Below are 25,666 nucleotides of genomic sequence, written 5' to 3' on the forward strand. Positions count from 1 at the left end.
GTGGGAGGCTTGATAAAAACTTCCCATTTGGGGCTGAATACTCTACAGTTTCCCAGTCTCTGAACAATGTCCACTTGTGTTGCTCTGCAATAATCCATCTACTGCAAGCAGAAGCTTCTCTGTTGAGGGCTGAGCAATGCATTGGTCTATGGGGGTAGCAATGTGTCATTATGAGTTATTTTATTGCCCTGTTCATTTAGCAGAATAATAGTAGTAGGTTATCCCTAGCCACACACACCGGAAAAATGGTAGTAATGAGTCACAGGGAAAATCCACTTGTCTTAAAATAGAGTATCACTATACACCCTATTTGAGTGGCTGGAACTCATGGAGATCTATCTGCCTCTTCCTCCTGGGTGATGAGATTAAAGGCATGTACTATAACACCTATTTATTTATTTTTAATTACTTGCATGGGTGTGAGGCTGTGTATGTGCATGTGAGTGCAGGTGCCGAAGGAGGCCAGAAGAGGTCACTGTTTCTGCCCTGGAGCTGGAGTTATGGACATCCCAGCTGTCTAATGTGGGTGCTGGGAATTGAACTCAGGTCTTCTACAAAACCAATACAGCACTCCTACCTGTTGAGCCATCTCTCCAGATTCTCAGCTATAAATTCTGATAGCCAAAACTCACCTGTATACTTACAGTTCTACATGAGGTCATCAATTTCGATATCTTGGAGGGAAAAAAAAGATAAGGACAGACACTATGTTTACTAGCATAGTTGGAGACTTTAATTGCACCTACACCTTTTAGATTACCTCAGTGTTTCCCCAAGTGTAAAAAGCACACCAATGGTGGTATAAAGATGCTGTTTAAGTGGCACATGGATGAAAGGTTTTAATGATTTTGTGTTTGAATGTGTAGTAGAACAGACACCTAACTATTATACTAAACCAGATGCTTCACAGATATTGTTGCTTAGAGCAGCAATATCTCCTGTATTGCAGAGATTGTTTTAAGTAAAAAGATTAAGAAGATAATATACCCATGAGTGCTGTATTAAAACATATGAGCAAAAAACATTGAGATGGTTTTCAAATGGCTGGAATTTGAAAATTAATGGACTAATTTCTTACAACCAGAGTTTGAGGAGGTAGGAAAGAAGAAGTTAGGAGCCACAAATTAGTACATGTGTTCCAAGGCCCCACTCACACTGTTTCTTCCAAAGCAGCAGACGCACTGACCTCACGAAGCTGTGTGTGCCCAGGAACAATGTTGCGCAGGGCTGTAAAGCATTCTTGCATGGTGAGCACATACACCATCTCCATCAAGAGGTCTGGCTTTGATGTGCAAGTGTTTTCTTTGTGGATGAGTAACACTAAGCTTCCAAGAAGCATCAATTCCAAGGGGGAAAGTTTTCGATTATTGTACTGTGGATAGTACTCTCGTGTGGTTTCAAAGTTTAGCTACACTTAAGAATTTTTTTCAAAGCATTTCTAAGTTAAAAACTATAAATTAAGGCAAGTCGTATGACAAATGGGGCACAGGGGGGCAAGTAACAGCACAAGAAAATAGGGTAATTTGCTATTATCTCACCCTTTCGTTAACTGGAATGGAATTCCAATATGGCAGGCAGAGTGTCTGGTTAAGGAGTTGGGAACAATCCAAAGTTAAGTCTTACAGGAAATTATTGTTTACGGTGGGTGGTTTGGGTTAAAATTAATAAATCACACAGGACATTTTCATTTTTCAGTTTTATTTTTATCAAAACAAAATAATTTAACCATATAAAGAAGGAGGAACATTCATCAACCAAGAAGCCAAGCGCTTCCCCATCATGAACAAGGGGTAGAGCTGTGAGCCCCAACTATCTGCCTGTGTGATCTGGTGAGTCACTCTCTAATGCTCCCAGTGGCCAGGACTGACTCTCTCCCAGGCTCCTTCTCCCCAGGGTGATACAATATGCTCACAGGTCTGTGTACCCCTTCAGAACAAATTATGCATATCACCACATCAATGCAAGGTATGGAGAATACGACACAGGGTTGAGATTCAGCACTCAAGGGTGTTCTAGATCCTGACATCTATATTTAGTGAGTTTTGAAAGAGACAAACAAATGTAGTGTTCCAGAGGTGGTGCTTCCTAAACCGGGGACCAACGACTATAGTAAAAAAACAAAAACAAAAACAAAAACAAAACCACACGAGCTTCCCTTGCCGCAATTGTAGGGCTGTGACTGCCCAGAGCCAGGTGAACCATGTTCCCCCTTCACCTATTAAATGACATCAAGGGAGCTGAGTGCCGCACGTTCCTGTAACTATAAAAATCTGCTGTACCAGGCAGATTTTGTGCAAAATGCAAATTTCTATGCTGGGGGAAGAAATGAATGAATGATGCTATCATTGTAAGTGATGGATGTGAGCTCGAGGAAATACTTTTTGGCATGAGACTGGGAACCGTTTGTCATTCCCGTGGAGGACAACGGCCACCGGCACTGTGGCAAAGCTGGCGTCCTTCAGATCCAGCTTTAGAAGGGCAGCACTCAGGAAAGGGAAGTTCTAGTTGGCTCTGAGTTACCCACCAAGTTGTTGGCTGTGCGTCTATTAGAATCCAGAAGATTCTCTCCTTCTCTCTCTCTCTCTCTCTCTTTCTCTCTCTCTCTCTCTCTCTCTCTCTCTTTCACACACACACACACACACACACACACATCCCCCTCTCTCTCCCCCATCTCTCTGCCCCCCCTTTCCCGTCCCCTTCTTTGTGATCCCTCTCTGTTTCTTTCCCTCCATCCCCCTCCCCTCCCTCTCTCTGTTTCTCTCCCTCTCCCAACACCACAGACTGTCCTGGTTACTGTGAGGTGTAAGCCTTGGGTCTTAGGCCTTTGCTTCCTCTAAAATGCCAAGTTTAGACTTAACAGGAGGGAAGAACGATTCCTACGGCACCTTACAACAAGGAGGATGAGTCTGGCCACCAAAACTCACAAATCTTTAAGAGTTGGCCAAGTGGAGAGAGATGCCTTGTCCTTCCATGCACCTCATAGTGTGGCCAGGCACAGAAGTTAAGGGAGACAGTCAGTGACCAGTGGCAGGCACCATGAGCAATGACACTTGCCTGGCAAAGAACCTGAAGCCCTCTTTCTCACAGTCCACGCAGGTAACCCTGGAGAGGATATTTGTGCAGGAAGCTGAAGCACCCGTTGCTTCAGCCTCCTCCATGAGGGTCCACAGGAGTAGCGGTGCAGGCAAAGAATGCACTGACCTTGCTGTGAAGCAGTTTTTATGTGTGGAGGTGGGCACTGAACCCAGGGCTTCATGCTTGCCAGGCAAGCACTCTACCACCGAGCTGCATCCTCAGCACTGGAAATAGATGTGCTTTGCCTGAACCGCCATGTGATATGTACTTGGGATATTGTCAAACGGCAGCAAGGACCAACTGGAAATACTAGAAGTTTAATAACTCAAGCTGAGTTTTGGGTTCTATAGGTAAATGTTTTCTTATAATTTTCTTATCATTGTACTTTGCCTTAAGAAAGTTAGATTTATAAAAAACGAGGGACCATGTGTTATATTACATATTGTATATATATATATATATATATATATATATATATATATATATAATTTATATTATATAAAGGACTCCCCATTAAAACCAAACCAAACAATATCTTACTTGAGGATATTTTTCAGCAGCTAGCTCCTCCCAAGGTCCTTCAAAACAAATGTCTGATAAAAAAAAAATCCATCGAAATACAAGGTTCACAAATTCACGTTGGTTTAAAGTAAAGGACTCCTGGCAGGACTGGCACTCACCAAATGACCAGGTGGAGCAGGGGGCCTGGCAAGCTGCCTGCCTCTGCCATAGACACAGGGCTTTAAAGAGATGGAGTCAATACTTTGTAACGTTGGATATAGGCTAGGGGGTGGCAGCTGCCTATAGTGACCCGCAAGAGACAGTGCTCCCACTGTGACATGTGGCATCGTGTGCTTTTTAGGGCTATTCCTATGAGATGGGCCTGGTGACACTCTTAGATCTGAGCAGTCACCTGGAAATCAGGGTCTAGAACAGCGGTTCTCAACCTTCCTGACAGTGTGACCTTTAATACAGTCCGTCACGTTTATGGTAAGCCCCGACCATAAAATCATTTTCGTGACTAACCCATAACTGTAATTTTGTTACTGTTATGAATCATGATGTAAAATCTGTGTTTTCTGATGGTCTTAGGTGACACTGTGAAGGGGTCATTTGGCCTCCCCAGTGGGGTCTTAACCCCCCAGGTTGAGACCCACTGATCTAAAAGGTAATTTTTCTTCCCTTGACCTGCACCTTCTGAGGCAAAGGAGCCAGTTCCACCTACATACATGTTCCACATACATACATGTTCTCTTCCACTCAGTTTTATCTTCATTGTTTCATAAATTCTGATTTATAAGGTAGGTAATTATACTCCAATGATGTGGAATGTCATTCTGTATATGTGTTGCTTTTATTGGCTAATGAACAAAACTGTTTTGACCTATGGCAGGGCAGAATATATCCAGACTGGAAGAGATAGGGAGAGAGTAGGTGGAGTCAGGGAAACGCCATGGAGCTGCCAAAGGTGACAGACACCAGACCTTTACTAGTAAGCCATAGCCTTGTACCAGCACACAGATTAGTAGAAATGGATTAATTTAAGATGTAAGAGTTAGTTAATAAGAAACTTGACCTAATAGATCAAACAATGTTGTAATTAATATAGTTTCTGTGTGATTATTTGGGTCTGGACAGCCAGGAAACTAAATGCAGCCTCTGCATGTAAAATGGTGCCCAATGTGGGGCCTGAACCCATGACCTTGAGATGAAGAGTCTCATGCTCCCCTAAATCAGGAATTCCAGTGGAGGAGGAATTAGATGACCCTTCCCTCAGTTTAACATACTACATAGCAGTAGTAACCTAACAATATCTGTGAATCAGTGCCCCAAAATGACAACTCTGGAGCAATGGCTTCCAAGGGGACATTTCCAGACTATGAAGACACAGCTGCTCCCACAAGGATTCCGCCCTGTAGACACAAGGGAGCTCCTCTGACCAGGTCTCGTTGTGAGGCACAGAGACAGCCATCCCCAAGGTCTCGCCGCCAAAGACTGGGTCGGGACTATGTCCCTCCTAGAGCTCTCCCTCAGCTGCCTGTCTCCGGCACAGGCCAGGGCAGAGATCACTGCGTCATTATCATTTGCTTTAAGAAGCACACAGAGGTCACGGCTAGTTCTTTTCAACTCCTGTGGGCTGGGTTTGCGATCAGTGAGCTAACTGAACATGTATGTGATGGCCATAGACAGAAGGACCTAATAAGAGGAAGTTACTTTTGCTATAGCATTGAAGTTCTCAGTGAATAACTGAGAAACTGGAAAGATGGCATGAAAAACACTCAAAAGTGTATCAAACTTTCTCACAGGTAAGGACTTAGGAAACTAGGCTCATGCCTGTGAGATGCTTCTCGTGGCTGCCTTGCCTGGGAGCACAAGATGTCACGTGAGCATCGTTACCTTAGAGTTAAAGCCAAACATTCGGCCAGAAATCACAAATTGTACAAAATCAACCAAGGCAAGTAGAAAATTGTAGAGGAATGAGCAATGTAAACTTCTTTAAGTTTCTCCCTTGCACTCAAGGGGACGAAGAGGAAGTCTGGGAACCTGAGGCCTGCGTAGAGGGTTGGCTGGCGCGGGGGGTACACCGGTTTGGAATACTGGGGGATTTGATCCGTGCTGTTCTGAAATGCCCAACACAAAGGCTGATTTAATTTGACAGCAAAATAACACCAAGTCCCCAAAATAAAATTACCAAGATGTAAAACAGTATCAAAACTCCAATTAGTTTTATGTCCTGGAAGCTTCTAGAGGAAGCCTAAAAGACTCCGTCATGAGGAACAGGCATCAGTTCAATCTGTACAGATTGCTAAAATGTAACCCTCTAATTGAAATTGCTCAGAGCCCAACATGACGAAAATAATCAGAGGAAAATAAGTGAATTTTCCCCCTTTTAAAAAATGAGTCATGGCGGTGACTATTTTCCTGACTTAATGCAGTGTTCCTTTGCAAGATCTAAAAAAAGAAAAAACAAAAACACAAGACTTTTTTGGCACTGGGGGGGTCTCACAGGAAAGGCACATGGACAAGGGCCATACGTGCTTGTGTTACTGGCGCAGAGACAGGTACTGACCGTTTGCGCAACACTTAAAGGGCCTTAGGCGTTATGACGTATTTACACGGTCCCCTGGCATGGCTGCCCCTGACCAGTTTTGAATGCATCTAGACTTAGTCTCTAAAGTTCACAGAACCATCTTGGTGCCCAGTTCGTACCCCATTCTTTTTCCTCAAGACACCCCAGTGACCCCAAGTATGTTTGCCACTCTTCACTTAGTGATGGAGATATCAGGAGCTTGACCATGTGGGGTCTCCCTGGTCAGGAACAATGTCACATTCGGCTCTTCCAGTTGGTGCCACTGGACTGGATGAAGCAGGTGCAGATGGCTGTGTCAGGCTGGAGCAGCTGTGTATGCTGAGCTTCTTGAGATGGTCAGTCTGGCCATCTTGGCTCTTCCAGGTCAATGTGGAAGAGTCCAAAGTCTGTCTGAGAGGCGCTGGAGAAAGGTATGGCTGGATCTGGGCATGGTGTTGGTTAGAGCTGGCTTGAAGGAACCTCACAGCTTTCACAGCTTATGGATGTTGTATGAGTGGTGACATTATCTCCGAGGATCCCCAGTCCTTGGCCATGGCCACCATCTTTCTCCTGAAGCACATCATACCTCTATAACCAGTCTGTCTTCATCATCACTGCTGGTATCGCTCAACTCCACCCGAGTCTGTTTTCTCATTCCTTCCAAACTCCTTTTTCGGATGGACCTCAAGGGGGCTTCAGAGACCTCTGAGGGCTGACCTTGGTCAGAAGGAGCCATGACACTCCTGGGGGTAATGAATCCTTCTGTGCAACAGGTGCGACTCTCACCTCCTAAAGCTGCACATGGGACGCTCACTTCCCCATGCCCATACTGGGTCCAGGAAGGAACATCTGCCTGGGGTCTCACTTCCTCCTGGTGTGAACTAGTTGAACTTGAACCAGATGGCAGCATTTCTAAATGTGTTCTTCCAGGTGATATTGGGCTAGGTGAGGGTCTCCTAGGCAGGAGTGCCTGCACTATGCTCTCTGGAATGGCTCTTCTATCTGGGGAGCTTTGGGACTCCACACTGTGGGCCTCCAGTGTTCTGTGTCCTGTTCGTGTCCCCGCAGAAACACAGATGGCTGCCACAGAGGTAGCAATGTCACAGTGGGGAAATGTTCCTTTCGATCTAAGGGATGGAGGCGGCTTTGAGTCATCTGGGGAGATACACAGGCTGGCAACTACAGAGACTTGATCCTGGGAAGGCAGCAGCGGAGTCCCTGGGGGTCTCACATCAGAACCCTTACCCTGGGGCAGGGGATCCTCCTGAAAGATTGTCAAGCACACATTGGATTGCAGAGATTGTCCTGACCCATTGGCATGCTCCTTCTCCTGAGAACAGTCATTATGCTCACCAGCAGATGGAGAAACACCCTATGACAAAGAGCAAAGGGGGAAAGGTTAATTGGCACAAAGAAAACTGTGATCTGAAACACGGTCTGCCATGAAAGCAAGGTCTTGAGGTCCCGATGACGCCTCCCTGAGCGTGAACCTCAATAGGAAGTCCTCAATAAGCTTCCATTAATAACTGATCAGCCCATTAACCTCAGCCAAGCCCCTGACTGATACAAAAGAGGTCTCTGTGTAAAGCCAAATAGCTCCGTTACCCAGCTGGTCTCACACTTCCTGTCTCCTGGTCTGCCTAGGGTGCTTTCGCATTGCAGTGACACCCAACATATGCTAAGCATCTTTCTTCTGGGGGAACTAAACACGCAGACTCGGGGTTTTCAAGAAAACCTGCCAACAGTTTCACAACCAAAGTCAACCAGTTGCTTTGTGACATGGGAAAGTCCGAGGATAGCCTCGGGTGTAGGTCAACTGTCTACCTGGCTTACAACAGGCTTTCTTGGTTGTTTCCCACTGCTGGCACCAGAACTTATAGGGGTTTTCCTGTCTCTGCCTCCCATCTCCCTGTAGGAGTGCTGGGTTAGACCCTCAAGATGTGTATCCAGCCTTGATGTGGGTGCTCAGGTCCTCACACTTGAATGGCAAGTGTTTTACTTACTTTTACTGGGGACCATCTCCCCAGCTCCAAAGGTGGCTAATTTTTCAGTATGGAATGTTTGGGATTTTTTTTTCTGGTTTTAGGTTCTGGGGAGTCCTAGAAGGAGATCAGGTAATTTTACCACATAGACAGTGAAATGGAAATAAAAGCATAAGTCGAGATGATGGGTAGATACTGGTGCCTAAGAATGGTGGTTCCCACCTTTAGAGTCAAATTGTCTCTTTCCAAGATAGTTTTTGTGTCAGGGGAGACGGGTTCTGAAGGTTGTTGGCAGTCACCTTCCTTCTCTTTGCTCCCATGACCAACAGGCAGGTTTACACTGGCACAGGATGGCTCTCCTTGCAGATGCAGACCTGCAAGAAGGAGCGTATTTTATATATACAATCATGAAGTGGACCAAGAACAACGAGGAGGCGGTCCAAGTCTCCACAGCGAGCCCCCATTCACACAGTGTGTCCAGGACTCTGATCACCTCCAATTCACACTCAGATGAATGCATTGTCTTCACGTCCTCCAAGGAAGGAAACAGGAACGCCAAGACACCAAGGTGATGACTCCATAACCACACACATTGTACACAGAGTTCGGCATGGTGCCCACTCTCGTCATAGCGCCACCGCCAAATGGGCTTCTTGGGGTTAATTTGAGATCATTTAGAGTAACCTGGTCCTGGAGTCAGGGGGCAAGAGTAGAGAACTTGCTAGACCATGGATAAGAACTCCTTGGTGGTGACATGCCTTGGCCACCACCAGAGTGCCAGGCATCAGGGGGAGAGGTGGGCTGGGATGCTGTCATTTGCTGTGGCTGATGTCACCATGTGGGAAAGGAAGAGACAGAAAAGCCTCTCACAGCTGCTCGCCCTTGTCCCCCTTACTCTCTCATTCACTTCCTCGCAGGACCCCACAATCAGGACAAAAGGACCATAGGGTGGTCCTTCCCAAGAAGGCAGACTGCATTATGAGATGAGCTGATTAAAAAAAAAACTTTCTAGAATGCCTGGATCCCTGGAAGATGCACTGGGCACTGTCAAATCTGCTCTTATTTTGATTAAAGTTATACATGCCAGAGTTTGAAAACCTCAAACCTTTCTACTTGTTAGGAAAGCTAGCAACCCCTGCTGCCCGCCCAGCCATCCTTTTTCATTTGGAGCACTTAGAGCTCCATCTCTCTCCCTCCTGTTGCTATGCTTACAGGTTGACCTAAGACCTCCTTCAAGGCCAGGAGAGAGCAGCTATTCTTCTAAGACCTTCGTTCCAAGCTGGGACGCAGCACACTTGCCTCGCTCAATCCTCTTGACCTTCATGTGCACAGCCCTGACTCCACGCCCTGTGTAGGTGGTGATTCTAAGTCACCACTGAACTGGTAGAACACTGAAACTGCATTGCCTTATATAAGCAAAATTGTTTGCCTCAGAGTTAATAAGTTTTGAGGTCCCAACCTCAACCTCTGTTTACCTTTCTGCAGATACATCACTCCCAAGACTCCCAAATGGCCTCACACTTGAGTTCTCTCTGGACGAGCTAAAGCTCACGCCTTAAGCCTCAAGCTTGTAGTAAATTTTGTGGATTCCCTCTTCCCATTAAAAAAATGGAAGAAAAGGAAGGTGGGAGGGAGGGAATAAGGAAGGGAAGAAGCGAAGGAGAGAAGGAGAAGAGGGAGGGGGAGGAGGAAGAAGGTGGGAAGGAGGAAGAGACAAGAAAATTGAAAGAGGGAAGAGTGAATGAAGGAGGGAAAAGACAAAAAATGATAATGATGATGATATTGATAATGATAATAATGAACAATTTGGTGGTCTTCCTCAGTAGTTTTTCCATTGTAGGCCTTACTATTATAGGATCATCTGGCCACATTGTCAATTCAGAGACCTACAACCAATGCTGGGTGCAACGTTAGGCACTTAGAATCCCTGCAGCAGGTAAGCAGAGACAGGAGGGTTCCCGGGCCTTGCTGGTTGACCAGTCGAGCCCAATGAGTAAGCTCTAGACCAAGGGGAATCTCTATCTAAAAATAAACCCGGTCAATGGCACCTGATGTCCTCTGGTCACACATGGCATCGCCTGCCCAAACCATCTCCTATGGGCATGGGTATCACAAACCATTAGATGCCTAAATCTTCCTGGGCTTCTAAAAGCAAACAAGGTCTGTAGAAATATGCTGTCCCTTAGAGTGGAGTGCGATCATCGATAAAGGTCTTCTCTTTCCACCGTCAGTTTGTAGATTTACTGTGTATGCTCTCCTGAGCAAACCAGCTTTGGTAAAGAACAGAGAAAGACAAAGGTTTAGAAAGTGGTAGGTTCCCCTTCAACACTGCCTCCGCGAGCACCTATGTGTCAGAGCTGTCAGCGACGAAGACACCAGCTGCTGTCTGAACCTCCTCTGTTCAGCAAGTGCGGCCTTGGTCTTCAGCAAAGCAGGCGCTGCACTTCCCGAAAACTCAGAGACAACACAACAGAGATGAGTCTGGTCCTCAGAGGATCCTGTGCTAATGGGGACAGAGATATAGGACGGGGGAGAGACACAGAAAAGAGTTTGAGATAGTGCAGGGCTCGTGAAGCAACAAGGCAGAGGGTAGGGGTATGGCAGAGAGTGGCAATTAGGAGCTGTTGTGGACAGAACAGGAGGTAAGGGAGAAACTGGCCATAAAGGCGGGGAAATACTAGAGAGAGATGATAAATGATGTTGAGAGTGATTGCACTGTCCACATGCAAAGGATACTCTAGAGGAAGGAGAAACAACAGCTAGGAAAGAACCTAGGGACCAAGAGACTGCAGCTGGGCCAATGACACCAGTGTGGGAGGAGGGTGTAAGCAAAGGCAGGGCTGTCAAGAGGTATTTTCATCTCAGAGTACAAATGACTTCTTGGGAAAAGCCAATGTTTTCAGTGTGGATTGATGATGTGGGGGGACTTATGTATACTGTGAATATGGTTTATTATTAGTTGGTTAATAAAGAAACTAATCTGGTCGGTAGCCATGTAGAATACAGTTAGGTGGGAAATTTGAGCAAAAATACAGGGAAAAAGAAGGCAGAGTCAGGGAGATGCCAACAGCCCCTGGAGAACCAAGATGTGAGGTAACACCCAGAAACATGTGGCAATACATAGATTAATAGAAATGGGTTAATTTAAGAGATAAGAGCCAGTTAAAAATAAGCCTGAGCAACAGGCCAAACCATCTGTAATTAATATTAAGCCTCGGAGTGTTTATTTGGGAACTGGCAGGCAGGAGAGAAACCTCCAGTTACAGATTGACATTTGTGTTTTCAAAAATACATGTTGATGCCACCTGAAGATTGGCTTGCAGGGAGAAAAGCATCAGAGATAAGAAGCCAGTTCCCAGGTCTCCAGGGTCTCCTTGGTGGGGGGCAGATTCCATGTCCCAACCAGGGTGATGAAGGAGTGGAGAAAGAGGGTTGGACTTGGGAACTGCTTCTTTCCTCCTCAGGAAGCTGCCACAATAGCCATGTCTATGGCTCCATGGTTGCCAAGGACAGCCACTCACTCTAAGTGGATAGCGCTTCATCCCCACGGTGACAAAATGACCAGGCAATTCATTCAATTTAATGAAGAAATAAAACCAATTAGTATAGGGAAAATAATCAGATTGGCCAAACATCTTTCCAACAGGTTGTTTGTGTCTTTAAGCTTGAGCAGAAAGGTCGTGGGCACATTTGACCGGTAGCTTCTGGCTCATCCGAGAGAGCAAAGGAAGAAAATCTATTGATTTAATTTGCTTTCAACCCTACAGTCTACAGAGAAAAGTGAATTATCTCTAATAATTGTGAAAAATGTCCAAAAAATGTCACTGAAGTGTGTTAAACTAATTTGGATTATTGAAGCAGGACACTAACTTGCTTTGAAATGAATGGCCCCTTTCAAAAAGCAAGCCTGGCTCTGGTCAGACCTTAAAGTGCAAAATGCCATCTGTTTGGGCTTCATCTCCACACACTCTGAGTCACCCCCCATCTTCAGAATCACGGATTCTACCGTCTCCATGCGTCTGCAGGGCCCGACTGCCCACACTCAATTACAGGAATCTTATTAGAGAATTCTCTCACCCAGGCTCTCTGCTGTGTGATCTTCCCCTGATTAAAGGCTGCACTCTTAATAATTTCTCTCAGAAATAATTGCCATGCCATGTCAGGAGGAAGAGACTGCTTAAGCAGTTACAGCAACTGCGAATTTAGCCGTCTTGAAAAGGCTATGAGAGACTGTAAAATAGTTAAAAAGAAAGCGCAGGCAGAGACAACATGACAAAACTGACAGTGGGATTATGGGCCTCTTTAATGTCAAATCTGCTTTGGGCTGTCGCATTTCCAGGCCTTATTAAAATGCTAATAAATGTATTACTCAAATATCATTATCTCAAAATGTGCGTAATTTGAATAATTTCTTTTGGTTTGTCCCAATAGCTCCCCAAATTCCATTCATGTGGAGTCCACAGACTCAAAAATCTGAGGTAGGAATGTCAGCCTCCAGGATCAGCCTGCTGCCCTTCTAAGCAAGCGGAAATTATAAACAGGAAGGTGGGTTTGGCTCTGGAACTCATAATTGATTTGAGATTAAATTGTTCAAAAGTGTCTCTGTCATTAAGGAACACACAATGTGCTGGCAATTAAAACAAGCAATCAGTTAAAAGAGAGCTGGGCAGATCTTTAAAACTAATCATACCGTGAATAGTTATTTGCTCATTTATTCAAGTATTTATTGAATCCATTGTAAGTCTATATTTTTGAACTCTTCCTGTTGAATTGCAGTATTGACCGAACACTGAGTGTGGCCAAAACTGCTCCCAGAGCAGTAAGGGAGGTTGATACCCCTCATGGAAATTACAGTCTAATAGGGGACAGAGATTCATTTCATTCTTCACACATTTTTTATTATTGTCGGGGGCAACATGTACCACAGCGCACATGTGGAGGTCAGAAACAACTTTCAGGGGTCAGTTCACTCCTTCCACCATGTGGGTCCTGGGATTGAACTCAGGTCTTTAGGTTGGATGACAAATGTCATACTCACACACACAAAAATGTCACCAAGCAGGGGTTATCAACACCGTGAAAGACTAGCAAGTACATGCTCAGATAGTAAGGTGATGTCCCAACCTCACGTCTATCCACAGAAAGACTTGAAACCACCACCACCAGGAGGCACACACCTTTAATCCCAGCACTCATGAGATCTCTGTGAGTTCGAGACCAGCCTGATCTATAAGAGCTAATTCCAGGACAGGCTCCAAAGCTATAGAGAAACCCTGTCTCAAAAAATCAAAAAAAATAAAAATAAAAATAAAGACTTGAAACCAAACCATCCAGGCAGTGCCTGTCCCTAGGGGGCTGTGTCACGAATAAATCTGAGTATTCAGCTATCTAACTACCCTACCATTTTCTTGAAGTCCCTGCTGTATACCCTGTATACCTGGTGTGTTGTTTGAGTAGCTACCTTCATGTGTTACTGACGTCTTATTGTTCATGTAATCTCTTTAGGACACAGTATGGTGCAAAGTGGTGGCAGAGGCCTTCGGTCCTCTCAGCCAAAGAAGATGGGCGATTTTGGATGCTGACGGCAGCCAGGAAGTGATGGGAAGCCTAGAAGCCCGTGGGCGGTTGGAGAGCTGGCAGAAACAGCATCAGCCTCCAGCTCTACCAGCAGGAGGGACCCAAAAGAGGGCCAGAAAAGTCTTTTTAACAAGGGGAGCCTCTGGTATTTCTGCTCTAATGCAATCTTTGGAAAGTTCTCCTCAGAGTCATCAGGAGCCTTTTCTTTCAGGGTCACTTTCTCAGAGGCTCTCATCCCCTCGCCTTCTCTGATGAAAGGCAATCAGGCTCCACTCCCCTCACGGACAACCTGTACCTTGACTATGTTTAGGACAAAAACGGTACTTAAAATCTTGCCGGGACTCTTTTTTTTAAAAAAAAAAAATTTTTTAACCTGTCCATTCTGTAAAAGTGAACCCTTCAATACAGAGTGGAGATGGGATTCTGAAACCATAATGGGTGGTGATTAGAGAGATTGCAGGAGTTAAATGCCGAGGTGAACCAAGACTGGCACTTTGCACACCCTGGGTTTTAAAGTCTCTTGTTGCTAAGTGAAGATTGTGTGCGGCTCTCTTCCTGGGATGCAATCAACACACCTGCAGCAGAGGGTCATCACTCCTGAAGATTTACTCACCCGGGAGCGGGGAGAAATTACTTTGTCTCAGCAATTCCAGAGAACTGTGATTTAACTAAGAGTTGTAGAGAAAGAATTAACACTCCTCCATTAATCCTAATAATAATAAAAAAAAGTATAGGAAGGGCATTAAACGAGACATAGGGGAGCCTGTCAGAGAGGGAAGGTCTTCCAGACCCCAGAAACCCCTTCTGGGGGAACCCCAAGGCCAGCCCAGAGGCTGGGAGCAGCTGCCATACCCAAGATGGGCACAGCAGCCAACCAAGGCAGGGCCTAATTTTTTACCGGGATTATATGCAGCCATGTGTATATAGTATTTAAGAAATTGTAGCCTTGCTATGTGTGTTATTAGAAAACTTTTACTTTAGAACCACCTGTTACTGTCATCACCCACAAGTCTCATTCCAAGGATGACTCAGCATGTCTGTATCACACTATCCTCTCTGCTAGTTTCAATTCTGTGAGTGGAGTTGGTTTGAAATGTTTTGAAAGCTGGTTATGAGCCAGACCTTTAATCCCAGCCTTTAAAGGTGGCGCACGCCTTTAATCCCAGCACTCGGGAGGGAGAGGCAAGCAGATCTCTGTGAGTTCGAGGCCAGCTTGATCTACAGAGCTAGTTCCAGGACAACCAGGGCTGTCATATAGAGAAACCCCGTCTTGCAAAACAAACAAACAAGCAAACAAAAAAGATTTATTTTCATACAAAAATCTCCAACGTAATCCACCATATAAACCAAAGACTTTGACAAAATTCAACACCCCTTCATGATAAAAGTCTTGGAGAGAACAGGGATACATGGAATGTATCTAAACATAATAAAAGCAATATATAGCAAACCAACATCCAACATCAAACTAAATGGAGAGAAACTCAAAGCAATCCCACTGAAATCAGGAACTAGACAATGTTGTTCACTCTCTCCATATCTATTGAATACAGAACTTGAAGTAAGACAGCAAAAGGAGATCAAGAGGATACAAATCAGAAAAGAAGAAGTCAAACTCTCACCGTTTGCTGGCAATACAATAGTATAAATAAGTGACACCAAAACTTTTACCGGGGAACTTGTACAACTCATAAACACCTTCAGTAATGAAGCAGGATACAAGATTAACTCAAAAAAAATCAGTAAGTCCTCCTTTATACAGATGATAAACGAGTTGAGAAAGAAACCCTTCACAATGGCCACAAATAAAATATGTTGAGGTAACTCTAACCAAACAAGTGAAAGATCTGTATGATAAGAACTTTAAATTTTTGAAGAAAGAAATTGAAGAAGACATCAGAAAATGGAAAGATTTCCCATGCTTTTGGATAGGTAGAATTAACATAGTAAAAATGGCAATTTTACCAAAAGCAGTCTACAGATTCAAGGCAATGCCCATCAAAATCCCAGCAGAATTCTTCACAGACCTCAAAAGAACAGTACTCAACTTCATAGGGAAAAATAAAAAAATCCAGCATAGCCCAAACAATCATGTACAAGAAAGAAACTTCTGGAGAAACCACAAACCCTGACTTCAAACTATACTACAGAGCTACAGGAATGAAAACAGGCCAGTACTGGCATAGAAACAGACAGGAGGACCAATGGAATCAAATACCCGGAAATTGATCCACACACCTACAGACACCTGATTTTTGAGAAAGCAGCTAAAAATACAAAATGAAAAAAAGAAAGCATATTCAACAAATGGTGCTGACATAACTGGATATCAACATATAGAAGAATGAAAATAGATCCATATCTGTCACCAAGCACAAAACTCAAGTCCAAATGGATCAAAGACCTCAACATAAAGCCAACCACACTGAACCTTATAGAAGAGAAAGTGGGAGGTACGCTTGAATGCATTGGCACCGGAGACTACTTCCTAAATATAATCTCAGTAGCACAGACACTGAGAGCAACAATTAATAAATGGAACCTCCTGAAACTGAGAAGCTTCTGTAAAGCAAAGGACATGGTCAACAAACCAAAACAGTAGCTTACAGGATGAAAAAAGATCTTTACCAAACCCATAACGGACAGAGGGCTGATCTCCAAAATATATACAGAACTCAAGAAACTTGACATCAAAAGAACAAATAATCCAATAAGAAATAGGGTACAGACCTAAACAGAGAACTCTCAGCAGACAAATCTCAAAGGGCTGAAAGACACTTATGGAAATGCTCAACTTCCTTAAGAAAACACATCAGAAAACACAAATCAAAACAACTCTGAGATTCCATCTTATACCTGTCAGAATGACCAAGATCAAAAACACTGATGACAACTTATGCTGGAGAGAATGTGGGGTAAGGGGAACACTCCTCCATTGCTGGTGGGAATGCAAACTTGTACAGCTGCTTTGGAAATCAGTATGGCTATTTCTCAGAAAATTAGGAAACAACCTACCTCAAGACCCAGCAACACCACTTTTGGGTATATACCTAAAGGATGCTCAATCAAGGACATGTGCTCAACTATGTTTATTGCAGCATTATTTGTAATAGCCAGAACCTGGAAACAACCCAGAAGCCCTTCAACCAAAGAGTGGATAAAGAAAATATGGTGCATTTACACAATGGAGTACCATGCAGCAGAAAAAAAATAATGACATCTTGAAATTTGCATGCAAGTGGATGGCTCTAGGAAAACAACATATTGAGTGAGATAACCCAGACCCAGAAAGACAAATAGAATATGTATTCACCCATAAGAGGCTTTTAGACATCAAGCAAAGAAAAAATTCAACCTACAGTCCACAACCCCAGACAACTTAGACAATAAAGAGGACCGACCCTAAGAGAGACATACATGAATCTACATAGGAAGGTGAAAAATATCAGATCTCCTGAGAAATTGGGAGCCTGGGGATCACAGGAGAGGGTAGAAGGGGAAGGGAGGGGAGCGGAGAAATATGTATAGCTCAATAAAAACAATTTTTAAAAAGCTGGTTGTGGGATCGAATTCAACCCTGCCAGTGAATTAAACAAACTGTCCGGGGACCATTGTTGGATGGTTTGTCTTTGGTTTTCCTGAGGAAAAATACCTACACAGTCTAGGTGGTCTGTGTGAAACGTTGGTTCCCAAGCAGAGAGGACTGAAGAGTGTGGGCTGCTCCCAAGGCATCCTCACTGGAAAAGACCTAACAGACAGCACATTCAGAGAGGCTACCTGGACGCAGGGACATCGTGACCAAACTCCTGGAGACCCGACCCTCGCTCGGATCCAGCAGAGAGAGGCAGGGAGGACAGGGGTTCTCACTCATCATATCTGCCCAGAGAATGCAAGGAAAAAACTAGAAATTTGTATTTTATGTGCCTTTTGTCATCGTTATTTTCTAAACAAACATCTCTGTGACCTGAATTTGGTCATTAGAGGTCAGCACTGTGACCCAGCTTCCTCCCCTTTAGTATTTTAGACAACTGAGTACAAGGACCATGAGGGCAAACTTAGCCTTGGGTTTCCCTTTGCAAAAACATTATGTAGCCAGGCATGGTGGGCCTCCGGGACATAGAAGTTAGAGGGAAGAGGATCGGCTATGTGGTGAGTTTGGGACCAGCTTGGGCTACAGGAAGCACTGGAAAGGAAAGGAAAGGAAAGGAAAGGAAAGGAAAGGAAAGGAAAGGAAAGGAAAGGAAAGGAAAGGAAAGGAAAGGAAAGGAAAGGAAAGGAAAGGAAAGGAAAGGAAAGGACTGTGAAAATTGCATTGGGAGATAATTTGGTAGCCTCCTAAACTGAGATAACACTGACAACAGCATCCAAGAGACAAAATGGTTCCTGGAGTGAGAATGTTGGTTAGAAGAAAAGGCAGGGAGACAGTAGGAACCGAAATCAGAAACAGCGATCAGCAGAGTAAAGGTTGGGGAACTAAATGACAAGGTCCCTCACGGAAAGACTTTCTGCCACTGTATAAATAGCATACGGTATATATTATGTGGACAGAGAGAAGTTTGCATAAGATGTAAGAAGGAGGACAGAGCTGCTGGCTGCTGCTCACCTTAGTTCATTAGCTACTGGGACTAAAAGTTTTGACAAAGCGACTTACAGGAGAAAGGGTTCAGTCTGGCTCCTGTTACAGGCACAGCCCATTCTGGGGAGCAGTGCAGGCAGCCAGAGCTCGAAGCATCTCATCATACAGTCAGGAAGCCCAGGGCAGTGAGCATCATCTCACTGTCTCCTTCTGTATGGTCCACAGTCCCTTGTCCAGGGAATGGCACAGTGGGCTACCTACCTAAACTAAAGAGTTCAAAGCACCTCCTTCTTTGTGTGTGCATGTGTGTGTGTGTCTGTCTGTGTCTCTGTGTATGTGTCCATGTGTTTACTTATGGGTATATATGTGTATGTCTGTGTGTGTGCATATGCATGCGTGTGTTTGTATGTATGTGTAACTGTGTATTTGTGTGTCTGTGTGTGTGTGTGTGTCTGTAGTGTGAGTGAGGCCAGGAGCTGGTGGATTTTTCTTTGCTCTTTGCTATTTCTTTTTATTGTAAAGAAAAACTAAAAGGTAAATTATGATGTTGCCTCTAAAATTGGGACTGGAAACCATGAGGATCCCTCCCAGCAGGTGCCCACATGTGTTCAGATGCACTTAAAAGTCAATGAGCACTGTCATTGTCAGAGGGCCAGAAGGGGTTGCTGAGAGTGAGCTAGACCTTCTCAGGTCAGAACGGGCTGCTGAGAGTGAGCTAGACCTTCTCAGGTCAGAACGGGCTGCTGAGAGTGAGCTAGACCTTCTCAGGTCAGAACGGGCTGCTGAGAGTGAGCTAGACCCTCACAGGTCAGAACGGGCTGCTGAGAGTGAGATAGACCTTCACAGGTCAGTAACTAAAGCATGGGTTCTCTAGCAGAGCTAAAAGACTCATGAAAAGAAGAGAAAAGAAGTGTTATTATTTCATCTCTAACCAAATCCGTGATTTTTTTTTACTGACTTTTTCCAGCCTTGCCTCTCCCAAACCATCTTTTGATTCTCTCTCTTATTTTTCTTCTCTTCTTTGATGATAGTTAATCCATCCGAGGAAACTTATTTACCATTCTTCCCCCGCTCAACAAAAAAATCACCATATCAGAGTGGGGAAGTATACTTAAAATCTTCTGCTAAGTCAAAGCTTTAACCATGCCCAGACAAGAAGAGAATACTCCAAAATAACGAAAGGACAAATTACGGAGAAGAAAGGAAACCAAATGAAGTGTGTGGGGGGAGAGACTGCTAATATTATTTGAATTCTTTAGTGTCAAAATTAATTCAAGAGAATCTACTTTATGGGTCACTAATTTCAAACTTTCTTAACTCTAAATGAAATGGTAGAGAGAAAAGTTCAGGCTTGGGAATATAATTGATGTGTTTAAGCCATTGCTTCATCGTTCCTGAAGATTTACAGCCTGCAGAAGGAGGGGTTATCCTGCTTCAGCAACTCTGCAAGCAATAGTGCTTAAATAATGGCTTTGGGAAAGAATATCTCCTATTAATTCTGACAGGAAAAATAATGTTGCAGACCCATTAGCTCTCATCAGAGAAAAGGAGGGAGTCCGTGGGTGAGGGAGCCCTGCAGTTCAGGCTGCCATCTTGATTCTGCTAGAGAAAACATCCTGGAATGGTGCATGACAGTGTGTAGGCCTCTGTGTCCAACCTCCATCTCTTCATGGTACTCACAGGTTGTAACAGACACACACGTAACACCTGGTTCTTCTGCCTCTTATGCATAATAGATAAACATTTTCATCTCTGAATGCCCCAGTCAGAGCAGAAAGGCAACTACATAGGCGTGTGTGTGTGTGTGTGTGAGTACATGAATGCATGTTGTGTATGCATGTGTTTGTGTGTCTGTGTGCACGTATTTGTATGTTTGTATGTATGTGTGCATGTGTTTGTGTGTGCATGCACAAGTGTGTTCATATGTTTGTGCGTGTGCACTTGTGTGTGCATTTAAGAACTTCAGTTAGTTATGTGACAGTTCCATGAAGTGCATGCAGACAAGGAGTAAGAACAGGAGACCTCCCTCTCCCTGCCCTGGCCTGGAATTAAATACAGGTTCATTGCTAATAATTGAAGGAATGAAATTCTGCAGTTGATGTAGAGTACACATGACTGAAGAGAAAGAATTAAACCTAATTATAATTCCTTTGCTCCATGGCAAATGCCACAAAGAGATGGGCTGCAAATCAAGCCATAAGAGCTCCCCCTCTGGTTCAGGTGTCAGAGACGGACACCTACGGAGTCACAGAAATGTCGCCTCCCAAAACCACTCGAGGAAGGACACTATGGCCATGGAGCCTCTGCTCCAGCTCCCCAGAGAGATGAGGTCAGAGGAACAGAGAAGCAGCTTTCAAACTCTCACTTTGTAGCTAGACATTCCCTCTTCCATCACGTGAGGTTTGGAAAGTTGCTCTCTGAAGTAATCATACATTTTACTGTAGAGACCGTCTTTCTTAGTAGGGCTTAGTTCCTTGATATTTAACATTTAATTTAGCTAATTAATTTAACATTTCTCTTTTGAAGGTTATTTTTCCCTGTTTCTGAAATATGTATCAATGTATATACAATCATGTTCACAATCAGCCCTCAAGTTAAAGCTTTTGCCCAAATCATGGCCTACCCCTAAAAATACAACAAGAAGAAGAGGGTGGTGGAGGAGGAGATAGGGAGGACAATCAGAGGAGAAGCAGGAAGAGGAAGAAGTAGGAATGCCATTGTTGAAATACTCTTTGAGATCTGTAATGCCAGAGCCAAACTCCAATGATCTTAGGCTGAAGGGGTAGCTCAGGAGGAGAACACTTGCCCTGCAAACGTGACAGCCTGAATTGTGATTCCCTGCAGGGTGTGTGGCCCTGTGCACTTGTAATCTCAGTGCTGGGGAGGTGGACACGGGCGACTTGGCTGTCCAGCCTAGTTGAGCCCCAGGTCCCAGGGAAAGAGCCTGTCTCAAAACACAAGGTGGACAGCTACTGAGAAATGACACCTAAGGCTGACCTCTCAGCTCCATGCTTCTATGCCCACATACACATTTGTGTACAGACACATGTGCGTGCACACACACATACACACACCTCACACACTCACACACACACACACACACACACACACACACACACACACACACTGGATCATTTTTAATGCTTCTTGCAATCGAATGAGCCTGTGAAAGGCAGGCCCATTTCTCAAAGCATAACTGAGTTATTTGGGAGTGCTCATTTTTCCTTGCATCCTTAAAAAGGAGAAATTGATCCATTTCAATGATAATAGCCTAGCCAGGGAGAAAAAGCTTCCCTCAGTTCCCCATTAATCCTGAGGGTGTGGGTTGGGGAGGGGGGACAGGCTTACGTCAAAGGAAGGGCAGAGGCAAAAAAGAAGACCTGGGAGCTGGTCCCATCAATTTTGGTTTTCCAATCACCTTAGGGAGAGACAAAATTAGGTGCAGTCTCTGAGGAAAGATAAATGTTCAGAGAGAATCATGGTCTTTGATCAATCCCAAATTTCAGAGAAGCAGCGAGGGTGGGGGTGCCGTTGTTCTGACTCGTTCTGAGTGTAGGGCTTAGTGGCTTTCTCCACTATGGCGCTGGCTCTTGCCATCCCTTCTTTCTGAGCGGTAGTAGGAGGGAGGCCTTGGGAAAGCCGGCACCCAGAAACTTCTAAACAGTATTAGTGGAAGGGTGGAGGCCTGAAATCCCTTTCAGAGCCAGGGAACTGAGAAAAAGGGAGAAGAATGAAAGTTGACCAAACTCTTCTTTAGAAAGGAGAAATGTTCGAGCTGAAACTCGCTTGAGAACTCTTTCTGACTTACGAGTGTGTAAAAGAAATTAACCGGGTGGACAAAGGAGCCGCTGGAGTGTTTTCAGCCTGGCTTCAGCTTGCAATCCGGCTGCGCAGCAACCCACTGAAGTACTGTTTTCTCAGCAGAAGCATGGGGTGGTTTCTATGGATCCCCTTTACAAAATAAAGGGGACAGTCATGAGTTCTTTCAGACCAAAGTGGAGAACGAACTCTCAAGAGTCAGCTGAGCTGGATCAGAAGTGGATCACGTGGTCTCGAACTCGGAGGTAGGACCTGATGCTTAAAAGCCCAGGCAGCGCTCACAAAGCAAGACTGATAATGGGACAGATGGGCCCTGATTCCTGGAGAATCCTACAAAGTCACTTTACAAACTCACACCAGCTTTAGAAATTCCCTCTTTTGTGACAGGAAAGTGGAGGTGGAGCACTTGGTAGGCTCACTCTAATGCAATCAGTCTGAGTAAAACTGCACTTGCAATCCAAAGCCTTAGTAGCTCACAAGCTTTGAGTGAACCCAGAAACACAGGTGGGCAAAGAGATGCATTGCAAAATTCTGAGAGAAGACCAACAGTAAAGTACAGCTTGGTTGATAAGGTGCTCACCCACAAACAAAACGACCCCTATATTAAAAAAGAAGGAAAGAAAGAAAGAAAGAAAAGAAAAGAAAGAAAGAGAAAGGAAAGAAAAGAAAAGAAAAGAAAAGAAAAGAAAAGAAAAGAAAGACAAGACAAACAAACTTGGTATGGCAGTATCTGCTGTAATCCCAGAGCTGGGGAGGCGGGGACAGGCAGGTCTGGTCTTTGGGGCTCACTGGCCAGTTCCAGACCAATGAGACACCCTGTCTCAAAAAACAAAGTGGGTCAGGCGATTGTGGGCCATGCTTTTAACTCCAGCACTCTGGAGGCAGCAGCAGGTGGATCTCTGTGAGTTCAAGGTCAGCCTGGTCTACAGGGTGAGTTCCAGAACAACCAGGGCTACATAGAGAGACCCTGTCTCAAAAAAAGAAAAAGTTGAGGTGGGGGGGAGAGTGAAAAGCAACTGAGGGACAACACCCTGGATTGACCTACCTGTGACCTGCACATGTGCGCAAGCAGGCACACACACACACACACACACACACACACACACGATACCTAACAAGCAAAATCATCAACATATTGCCGAAGCTTTCCTTTCCCTCTCTTTAAAGAGCAGCAGCTGACAACCACTAACCACCTAGAAGCATACACAGTGGTGTATAAAAAGCAAGTAGCAAACCATCAACTCAGGAAAGCAGAATGGTTCATCTGGTACAGGAGCGGGCCACCAAGCTGGAGAACCTGAGTTCAGTCCCTGGAACCTGTGCGGTAGGAGCGAACCCAATCTCACCGTTGTCCTCGGACCTCCACACATTCACGCTGTGGCATGACCAACATCCCCAGTTCCCACGTGCAAATGAAGAAATGTGATAAAAGGAAGCCTGGTCTTTCCCAAAAGATTTTGCTCCAGCACTCACCAGTGGAGTTTGTTCTGTGACTGAAGAGGCTTGCAGGGAAGAATGTGGAAGGGGCCTTTCCCTTGGGGAAGGAGTGTAAGCTACACAGGTACCCTGACTATTCCTTGGGGCTGGCAGGTGTTGGGAGGTGAATCTTGGAGTCTATACAGAGAAACTGAAGGCCTATGGTTTAAAAAAAAAAAGAACAAAAAAATACTCAGGCCTTCCTAGAGAAAGAGAAGGCAACGAGCAGAAACTTTCAGCTGTTCCAGGCTCTCCTCTCATGGGACGGTCTTGGGCAGAGCCGAGGCAATATGGCTAGCCTGCACCCACACATACCTGTCTACTTGGATGTTTTCCCCAAAGTAGAGACAGTCATGCATACAAGGCAACCCTCCTCCAACTGTCCCCTGATGGGAGTCAAAGGCCTTCTGACCACACCCACAGAGAACACTGACAGCCAAATGGACAGACCCTAACTTGGACCCCATAGAGGCAGAGAAAGGAGACGTGAAAGTCAGACCTGGCTGCTGAGATTTTACAGAGGGACTCACCCTGGTTTGTAAAACACGGAAGTCATAAATTCAACCCAGAAAAGGCATACGCAGCTCAGGGGCTCATAAACTAGCACAATGGTCTGGAAATAAAGCAGCTCACACGGTTTGCATGGATGCTGACAGAAGTATAACGAGAAAATTCATGAGGGACTGTCAAGGAATGAGGGTTGGAAACACGGGAAGTGGGCTGCATTGAGCTTCCTCTCTTGGGCCCCTAATGACATCAGAACAGTGCAGGTAGCAGCTGGGAAAGTGAGGTAAGGAGTGGACCATGGGAGGGACACCCCAGGGTCTTCTGGGGAAGAATGTCGTAAAAACGACACTCCCCCTGCACGCCTGCTCATCACCTCAAGCTTAGCCTAGGCTACCCCAGCTCCTTGTCCCCTCCAGAGGAAAACAGAGCTAAGTGATTTCTCACAAGGACACCCTCCAGTCCCATGTGTGCTGCAAAGGACTTTCAAGCATACTTCATTATGGCAGAAGTTCCATCCGGGAAAGAAACCCATCCGCAGGCTCTAATAAATACAAGGTGGAGAGGATCCGAGGAGACGAAATAGCATGAGGTGGATAATAAGGAGCGGAGTGGGTTCTCCTGTGGAGATACACCCTTCCTATGTGCTCAGAGTTCCTGATTGCCCTGAGTCTTTCTCAACCCTCAGTCCCACCTTTGACATCCTCCTCATCCATTTCAAAGAGCACAGGCCATTAACCCTTCCCCTTCTGCGTGCTAGCTTTTTCGGAAAGGGAGAAAGGGGATGTGACTTTTCAGGGTGGACATCTTCCAGCCTTCGGCCAGCCACAGTGCCCTGCTGAGGTGGACGCGTCCTGAGCAGGCGATAAGCTCATCAAAGCCTAGACAACCAGGTGGACAGAAAAGAGAGACAAATCAAAAGCACTGATTTCAGAGACCCCAGGGGGGCAGGATGCCCGGCAGGTGGGAAGCAGTTTCCTGTCTCCTAAGAGGTAATCAGCTAAGTATAGGAATAACAGCCTAGAAATCAACCTTGCTGGAAGAAAAACCCCAGGCAGCCTGGGCAGACATGAGCGAGAAGTCTCCAACTGACCTGGACAGAGAAGAGAAATCAGATTTGAAACTCCCCACAGGGAGAGCTATGCCAGAGCATGAGAGATGCTAACCCCTCTGTGTTGCTATAGGGGAGAATTGCCAAGAAAATATGGGTGTCTGGTCCATATGAACCACAGGCATATAACAGTTCATTGTGAACACACACACACACGTTATATAATATTTGAGACTTATTTATGCTTAAAAATATACACACCACGGTGGAGAGTTGGCCCTGGGTTAAGAGCACTAGCTGCTTTGGCCAAGGAAATGGACTTGGTTGCCAGCACCCATATGGTGGCTCACTACCATCTTTAGCGCCACCTCCAGGCAAACCAATGCGCTCTCCTGACCTCCATGGGCAACAGGCATGAATGTGGTACACACACACATGCAGGCAAAACCCTCACACGTATAAAACAATTAAATCTAAAACAAAAATTAAAGAAACATATACAAGCCTGTTGTCCATTTAGAATTCAAATTTCACAT

General features: G+C 45.0%; 1 protein-coding gene across 3 annotated transcripts in view; it reads right to left on the minus strand.

The window, feature by feature from the left end:
• Window positions 1–2,719: 2,719 nt before the first annotated feature.
• Znf831 (zinc finger protein 831) overlaps window positions 2,720–25,666 on the minus strand; it is a 109,955-nt gene continuing 87,008 nt past the window's right edge. For all 3 annotated transcript variants that reach the window (XM_085696927.2, XM_048441266.3, XM_048441265.3), the window contains exons 5-6: window positions 8,350–8,501; window positions 2,720–7,517 (exon numbers count right to left, since the gene is read on the minus strand). In XM_085696927.2, coding sequence (XP_085553053.2) covers window positions 6,726–7,517; window positions 8,350–8,501 — 944 coding nt within the window. In that variant the 3' untranslated portion in view covers window positions 2,720–6,725. The remainder of the gene's footprint in view (window positions 7,518–8,349; window positions 8,502–25,666) is intronic.

Source organism: Myodes glareolus, chromosome 10, assembly GCF_982192425.1.
Source record: "Myodes glareolus chromosome 10, mMyoGla1.1, whole genome shotgun sequence".
NCBI classification, from domain to species: domain Eukaryota; kingdom Metazoa; phylum Chordata; class Mammalia; order Rodentia; family Cricetidae; genus Myodes; species Myodes glareolus.